The sequence below is a fragment of the Haliotis asinina genome, chromosome 14 (assembly GCF_037392515.1).
Source record: "Haliotis asinina isolate JCU_RB_2024 chromosome 14, JCU_Hal_asi_v2, whole genome shotgun sequence".
Classification (NCBI taxonomy): domain Eukaryota; kingdom Metazoa; phylum Mollusca; class Gastropoda; order Lepetellida; family Haliotidae; genus Haliotis; species Haliotis asinina.
Genome location: NC_090293.1, coordinates 15,366,908 through 15,375,661, shown reverse-complemented (window position 1 = coordinate 15,375,661; position 8,754 = coordinate 15,366,908). Strand labels below are relative to the sequence as shown.

Sequence of the window (8,754 nt, the reverse complement as noted above, 5' to 3'; positions counted from 1 at the left end):
GCGTGCATTCAAGTGAAAAATCGACAAGAAGTTGTCTTTCAGAACAATAGGACCTGGGCTAGACTCCAATTCACCAGCAAGCTGAAGTAAGAATAGACTAATCAAGGCTCAATTGACTTTTGTAACTTGTGATTGAAGCAGGCATAGAAACGTGACTATACAGCAAGCTGTCACTTCTAACAACAGTACATTACACATAGCCTCTGCTTCACCACGTAGAAAACTGAAAAGTACAATTTTGTTAGCAAGTAGGATACTGATTTTGAAACATTTCTCCATGTTTCTAGGTCTTAAAATGTCTGAATAACCCGATCGCCGCACGGTGTTGCCCTACGTCATTGCCCATACGGCTTGTGTACTTCATGTTGATAGATGTTACATGTGCGGATACAGATCGAGCTGTTTGCAAGCAAGTCAATGAATATAACCGTGCATGATGACATGGCAATGCAGGATGTCTCGAAGGTTCTAGAGAAGATAGATGAACATAGAATATATACAGTGATTCACTGATGGATACAGATGTACACGGAGATATAGATTGTGGAATATACAAACCACAGATGAGATAAAGAATAGTATATACAAACAATAATATAGACCTAAACAAGTAGTAAGATAGAATGTTGTGTGTTGATATATTAAATTCAATCCATGAATAGAAATATTTTACATACTTACGTACGTTTGAATTCCTGCACACATACAATTAAAACATGAATGTGAGAACACAAGATAGCCACTAGTGTCGCCTGAACTTGTCCAGGTCCGACTAAAGCTGAATCACACGAATAGCTCCTTCCCACTGTTCACAGGTATGTGTCCAGGTGGAACATATCTTCTGATTCTTCTTCAGGTCTGGCCAACTGTGAACAAGTGATACCTGTGCTTATTGAGATCCTCATTGATGCGGATACCGTCTCGTTTACCTTGGAGTTTGGACTTGTTCCTTATCACCTTGTTGCGGTCCCAGTTGCTCACAAACTTCACAGCTACACTCCTGTTCTGATCTCGACGTCTCTTCCCCACTCTATGGCATCTGTCGATGTCTGATGGTGAAATGTCCGGCTGTACATCCTTCAGCACATCTACTATGACCAGGTTAATGTCCTCTTCCTCTCGTCCCCAGTCAGGTTCCTTGATTCCTTTATCCTCATAGATCTCCTCCGACTATACTGCTCTAACACGTCGGTCTTGAGCCGCAGTTCGTCTCTCAACTCCTGTATCTCCTGCATGAAGGGAACTAAACCACCCTGGATGATGTACGTCAGCGCTTCCGTTGCAACAGTCACAAACGAATCCCCGAATTTCTGCTGTAGAGCTGGTAACATGACGGCACTACTGTTACCAGCTTCGTGATCGCATCCATTGATGCCCCGTTGATAAAAATTAAATAGTGTCGACGGACAGGAGTGATCCTGGTTCTGTCCTGTCCTGCTCGGTTGTTGTGTGCAGGTCGCCATTTTGGTTTCCGTTGTCGATGTAGGCGTACTGCAGGATCCAAAGGTAAACACTAACAAAATCCAACTGCAGTGTGTTGTGAACAAGCGGCTTCGGTACCGGTGTTTTCGGTGGAAGAGCATCTACTGGAGAACCAGAGGGCTTCCTGTTCTCACTGCTGCTCCTCTGTGGCGAGTCTGACGCTTGATGTTGACGCTCGTTTCTTTTCGTCTCTCTCGTGAAGAGATTTCTGTATATTTCTGTAGAAAGTGCCTAACACAGTTCTTTACACACTCACAAATGCTTATGTGATCTTTCTCGTAGTGGGAAGTCACTCACAGCTCACACCAGACTCACAGTATGATTACAACACACATCCGGACAGCGATCTCACACACGTCCTACCCCCGTCGCCATCTTGGACTACCATAAATACTGCCTGTAATGTACGTTACTCTGAGAGAGGCGTTAATATACCCTTCCTCTGAGGGTTGCGGTAATGTACCTTCCTCTGAGAGTGGCGATGATGTACCTTCCTCTGAGGGTGTCGATAATGTACCTTCCTCTGAGAGTGGCGGTAATGTACCTTCCTCTGAGAGCGGCGGTAATGTACCTCCCTCTGAGGGTGGCGGTAATGTACCTTCCTCTGAGAGTGGCGGTAATGTACCTTCCTCTGAGAGAGTCGGTAATGTACCTTCCTCTGAGGGTGTCGGTAATGTACCTTCCTCTGATAGTGGCGATAATGTACCTTCCTCTGAGGGTGGCGATAATGTATCTTCCTCTGAAGGTGGCGGTAATGCACCTTCCTCTGAGAGTGGCGATAATGTACCTTCCTCTGAGGGTGGCGATAATGTACCTTCCTCTGAGAGTGGCGATAATGTACCTCCCTCTGAGAGTGGCGATAATGTACCTTCCTCTGAGAGTGTCGGTAATGTACCTTCCTCTGAGGGTGGCGGTAATGTACCTTCCTCTGAGAGTGGCGATAATGTACCTTCCTCTGAGGGTGGCGATAATGTATCTTCCTCTGAAGGTGGCGGTAATGCACCTTCCTCTGAGAGTGGCGATAACGTACCTTCCTCTGAGGGTGGCGATAATGTACCTTCCTCTGAGAGTGGCGATAATGTACCTCCCTCTGAGGGTGGCGGTAATGCACCTTCCTCTGAGAGTGGCGATAATGTACCTCCCTCTGAGGGTGGCGGTAATGCACCTTCCTCTGAGAGTGGCGATAATGTACCTCCCTCTGAGAGTGGCGATAATGTACCTTCCTCTGAGAGTGTCGGTAATGTACCTTCCTCTGAGGGTGGCGATAATGTACCTTCCTCTGAGGGTGGCGATAATGTATCTTCCTCTGAGGGTGGCGGTAATGCACCTTCCTCTGAGAGTGGCGATAATGTACCTTCCTCTGAGGGTGGCGGTAATGCACCTTCCTCTGAGAGTGGCGATAATATACCTTCCTCTGAGGGTGGCGATAATGTACCTTCCTCTGAGAGTGGCGATAATATACCTTCCTCTGAGGGTGGCGATAATGTACCTTCCTCTGAGAGTGGCGATAATGTACCTTCCTCTGAGAATGTGCTTTCGAATCCGGCATGGAGCATTAAGGTACAAGAGTTTGTGCTTATTGACAGAGTCTTCTCCAGTTATAACAGATGTCAAATTTGATCACTTTCTTAAAGACGTTCTGAACATTCAAAGTGAATGAATGTCACAGTCGTGTATTAATGTGAAGTTTGGGAGGCCTCCTACATCAGGAGAAATACGGTAACACCTGACCCATTTTACAATTCACCGTATCATTACACTGTAGCCAGGAAACTGACAGGACTGATAGTCCGTGTATAACAGTGTGAAAATGGGTGACGTGAAGGAAGAAAAGGTCGAACTCAGTGTGAGTAAACTAAAGACAAATCATGTTTCTCTTTACAGAGTTACTGAAAAAGGTACTGTTCAGGTGTTCAGCACAGATACGTTGAATAATGCATTTTATATTTACTGCCTAATGCTGAATGACCTTGAGGCGTGGTTATTTACTTCCTTTTTACCGGATTATCTAGCAATTTCTTGCCCCTGTAAAATAATATCTCAGTTTCCTGTGCATTGGTCCGAAGCTACCTCCTTTTAACAAAGTGAAAAGGGTGCCTTGAAAAGAGTAATTGTTGCTGTGTGGTTGGAATAAAGTTCACTGGCTTGTTTTGCTCTACATTTTCCGATTGATATAATATGATAATATGTGGAAATGAGTGGAGTATTGCACACTGTAAACATTGATGATATTTGTGATAACAAACAATATCAAAGTGTAAACATAGGTTTTCATTGTGACAGGTTCTATTTTATGTAAAAGGACAGTATTAAACATCCCTAACACAGAACAGTTTAACGGTTTCATGAAAAGAGCACCTGTTTCCTAGGTATCAGGGAGGACGTTGGGTGTTGATTACAATGGACAGCAGATGGTTAAAGTAGCAGATCGAAGCGGCCAGACCCTAACCTTTCAGATGTTCCAAGGGGTACTCTACTCGCCATTATTCAAAGTCGAAACACTTCAGCAAATCAAAGATTTCAATATGAGACCAGATGATATATTCTTCACCGGATATGCTCGTACAGGTAAATTGACCCCACATTAATTGATACCGAATTGAAAACAGGCGACAGACTGCCAACAACCGAAGGTAAATCAGAGTACTAGGGGTCATGGGGACCTTCAGTGCCTTTGCTACCTGCATGGACCCAAGTTGGATTTACTCCTTCAAAATTTACAATTACGTAAATACTACGTTTGAAAAATCTGGAGAGTATAAATGTACTTCGAAAGTTTTGAGACTTTCGTACCCCCACAAGAGGACGAATGTATTTGGAGTTGGTAGAGAAATGGTTGTGAAAATTTCATGAGTGAAACACTAAAAAGATGCAGTGTTCTTGCTAAAATAGATTCAGCTGTCACAGACCACAAACGTGTGAACAGTAAATTAAAGTCATCTACAACAAAAGCAGTGCCTACTGTACGATTCTGATTATGTCATCAGCATGTGTTTATGGCACATTATCAAACTGTCATGATACCAGGTGTTCTTGAAAGGTTGAAAACCTGAGAGAGCGAACTGCAGCCAACTTTCGTCAAATTAGCCAAAGTCATTTCCCCCTGAAGAAGAGACAAGACACGTCTTGTGAAACAAATAAAGAAGTTGTTATCCATATTTTTGTCTTATATATCCAGCTTCATGTTTATCACTTATGCATCAAATGTCTGCAATGTAACAAGTAAATACGTAACATTAAGTATATTCCTATATGGCGATAAACTGTTTTAAGCAGTGTTCTGCCAATATCCACTGCAACGTTTGCAAACTGAAATAAATACTACTCAAATGTCTACCACACGTGAGTGTAGAGGATGTTTGAGTCAGCTCGGCTCACACAGTAATCTATAGTGTACTGATGGAAGTTATGGTCCCGTCCTTAATAGTATATTTCTGTTTTTAACATGTTAGTTCTTATTCTTTGCGAAAGGGACAAATTGGACATTTGAAATGACAAGAATGCTTCTTAATGGTAAAGCTGAAACCATCCCGAAAGCCAAGGACCTCATGGAGTTAACTCCTCATGATGAACTTGCACAGCTGCCATCGCCACGCATCATCAACGCTCACATGCAGCTATCCGGCGCTCCAACTGATGTAAAAGCTCTGAAGTGCAAAGTCATATACACGCTGCGTGACCCAAAGGATGTTGCCGTCTCTGTGTACAAAATCTACTATAACAGAGCTTTTCCCTTCGGTACATATAATGGACACTTTGAGGATTTTCTTTACCTCTACTTGGATGGAACAGGTTTGATACTTTCTGAACCTACAAGGTTTTTGCTTGGTTTATACGTGTTAAAACACTTGAGAAACGGGACGTTTTTTGAATGACCTATTAACACATGGCAACCGATTTCCTTGAAATTAAAGAAATGTTTCTAATTATGACAGTTCTTGTCTTGATGAGGATGTTATAATTAAGTCATGTGTCCTAGTTAAATATCAAATGAGAACGAAGTAATTTATTGTTAGACATTAGGCAAGAACTCTGAACGTTAAGTTGTGTTTCTTTACATGCTTTTTGGTAGGGAATCTTTGACGTGTTTTTTTTAAACATACCTCACCCTATAGTTAGTGTAAACATCTACTCATTAGTAATGAAATAATGTAAGCTGGTTGATATACATATATTTTCCGTGATCACCCTATATGTTTTGATACCATGTGACCGCGGATGAGATAAAATGTTGTTTTATTACAAGTTCTTCTAGTCATGCGAAAAAAGATACGAAAGAGTATGTTGACGACAATACTCGTCGTTAATTGTGTTAAATAAAATCTAAAAAACCCAAAACCGAAAACAAAACAAAAGCACAGAGAAAAAAAACCCAACAAACCCGCATATCCTTTGAGAATTCTTGATATTATTATGTCACATCAGTAAAACATCGTTATCTGGATCAAAAAAGGTCTTCACCAATGCACTCTTGTGTTAAGAGAAAACTAATGTGAACGAGTGAGCAGGCTCCTGGACCTGGTTTAGCATGCAACCATATCCCAGTTGGATTGATCGATGCATATCGGATATGGACTTGACTTTTAACAGGTCATGTGCATGAGCACAATTACACAGTGCAACGTCAAACAATGAACAAACAAAAGCAAAATCACACTCAGATAATGCGCACTGGGATTTGCGATCTTTAGTATATTTCCTAATGACGAGAAAAGCCTAGCTTACTCAGGTGGATAATGTGAAGCTCATTTCTAGTGCCCCCACCTCGGTATTATGAAAAATGCAGAATGCCGTACTGATCAATGCATACTATAGTGACAGAAATTTAGAAAATGTGATGCCTATGAAAACTTAGATCTTGTGACATTCCAAGTGTACATCCCACAAAGTCACTACTTTCTGTCTTGGTTGTTCCTACCATTTCCAATGACAAAGTGGACTACTTAATTCAATTCAAACGAGGAATCCGCATTGTTGCAGCCCTGATCTATGAATTACCACCATCCAAAGCTAGGCAACCCAATGGGATGTTATGGTGATGTCCATATGTTTCAGTCGACGGTAATGGCATATTTGAACACTGGAGAGACGCCGAAAAATATTTCACTGACCATCCTGAGATCCCAGTGCACTTTCAAAGTTATGAAGATGCCATTAAGGTAGACAGACCAATTCCACACATTTTATGATACTATTATTAAGAATACCGAAATTCCTTACTAAAGCAACAACATATGGTTGGAGGAGCCTTAAGAATCTTAGTGGAATGAGATCGATTATTTGGTTTATTTTCGTACTGTATTATGTTAACAGTGCACAGACCAGTAACATTCCATCTTGTGACAGGCCTAACACGAAGCTAAAAAGAAAACGAGACGAGTGTATATTCATAAATGAAAACAAAATCATGTCTATATTTTAATGATACTACTGAGAAAATCATAATAACAAAACTTTTGTGAATTTTAGCACCAATTTCTGATTTTTACATTCTTTTCTTAGGATCCTGTACGTAGTGTACAAGCACTGTCCGACTTTCTTGGACTTCAGAGAAATGATGATCTTTGCCGAGCCATTGCAGAGAAGTGCAGCTTCACAAGAATGAAAATCGACAAGGAACCATTTGCAATAAAACTGGACGGGGAACACTTTCTGTATAGAAAAGGTAATTATATGAAAACGTCCCTTTCCTATAAAATAACCGCTAAAGATGCATCACAATAAATCACGTAAAACATCAATTGCAAAATTTAATTATCCTGAAGTATTTAAGAACAACTTTTGATAAAAGAGTAATCCCTAAGATATGTGCACAATAATGTGTTTGCTAATAACAAAGGAATACTTTCGAAAACTTACATGACTATCATGTTTAAATCACACTCCAGGAATCGTTGGTGACTGGAAGAACTGGTTCAACGACCAGATGTTGGAGGATTACTACAGAGTGTACGAAGAAAAGATGGCGGGCTCAAGGTTCTATGATACTTATGCAAGGAGTAAATATTAGTCTTTTGGACTAGTAACTAGGTAACAGGTTTTGTATTACAGGAACCGTTGATGACTGGAAGAACTGGTTCAACGACCAGATGTTGGAAGATTACTACAAAGTGTACGAAGAAAAGATGGCGGGGTCAAGGTTCTGTGATACTTACGCATGGACTGAACATTGATATGTCTGAACGTTATATCATAGGAGACACATATTTAGCACACAAAATGTAACACTGAATCACTGACCACCAACATCATACACCAGTGTACCGACGTCTTTGTTGATTCTAGAACATCTTACTCCCAAACAGTTATTAATGGCTGGTCCGCCAGAATGAAGACTGTGCTCGTTGTACTTCGATGCATATTTTGCTGCTGGTGTTACAACATTCCTGGTATTGCTGTAGCGTTATATTGTCCAGGTCTGGAAGTATTGACAGTGATGATTAAAAGGTTGTGCTACATCATGCTATTCATTGAACATGTTGCTGTTGACATTTTCATTAACGGAGAAACTATCATCTTTTCACAACATGGGTCTCTCATGAAAGCTTGTAACTTTTATACACATCACATGATTGTACATGGTCAGAATCCGCGACACGGAAGTCTATAACTGTCCTAAGGAAATAATTCAATGTCAACTCAAAGTGGTCTAACCTTTGACTTTCATTTTGAACAACGTGTATATTTAACCAGAATATAAACAATAGTTTTATGTGATAACTAGTGTAGTTTATTATATCAATGAGATAAGAATGATTCATCAAGCTCAAAGTGTAGGCGTCCCGAAGAATTTTAAAGGTTTTTTTTTTACACTCTTGATGCAGCAGCGCTACATCTATAGTGTGTGAATAATCGAATGGAACTCAAAACATTTTAAGATATATATTATCACCCCGCTTATTACTACCACCACCACAGAGTTCTTTTGAATACTGTGTATATGTGGATGTTTAATAACAACCCATTGATAATATCATTTACAATCTGACCTCTGTCACTTCCTTCAATATGCCTCACAGCTCCTGAGGTATTTTAAGTGAAAACCCGCTTCAGATACACACATGACATACAATACAATAGCACTGAGACAACGGATAACCCACGTGGACTTTCAGTATGAGGCTGTGAACACTAAATAATATTGTCACATAATTCAAATTAATCTTTTTAATGATATTTTCATTATTCCCATAGAGACACCAGTTCACATTTTACAGTTTGGTAGGTAGGGTTGTAAAGTACACAAAAAATAACTTTTCACATAAGAAATTG

General features: G+C 40.5%; 2 protein-coding genes across 2 annotated transcripts; one reads left to right on the top strand and one right to left on the bottom strand.

The window, feature by feature from the left end:
* Positions 1-1,389: 1,389 nt before the first annotated feature.
* Positions 1,390-3,038, bottom strand: LOC137260658 (histone-lysine N-methyltransferase 2D-like). Its single transcript, XM_067798257.1, has 2 exons — positions 1,946-3,038; positions 1,390-1,700 (listed from the first exon to the last, which is right to left on the bottom strand). The coding sequence occupies exons 1-2, from the start codon at positions 3,036-3,038 to the stop codon at positions 1,390-1,392; spliced, it is 1,404 nt and encodes a 467-aa protein (XP_067654358.1).
* Positions 3,039-3,222: 184 nt separating this feature from the next.
* On the top strand, positions 3,223-7,957 carry LOC137261568 (sulfotransferase 6B1-like). Its single transcript, XM_067799340.1, has 6 exons — positions 3,223-3,328; positions 3,852-4,050; positions 4,954-5,274; positions 6,538-6,641; positions 6,985-7,147; positions 7,371-7,957. The coding sequence occupies exons 1-6, from the start codon at positions 3,293-3,295 to the stop codon at positions 7,490-7,492; spliced, it is 945 nt and encodes a 314-aa protein (XP_067655441.1). The 5' UTR covers positions 3,223-3,292; the 3' UTR covers positions 7,493-7,957.
* Positions 7,958-8,754: the final 797 nt, after the last annotated feature.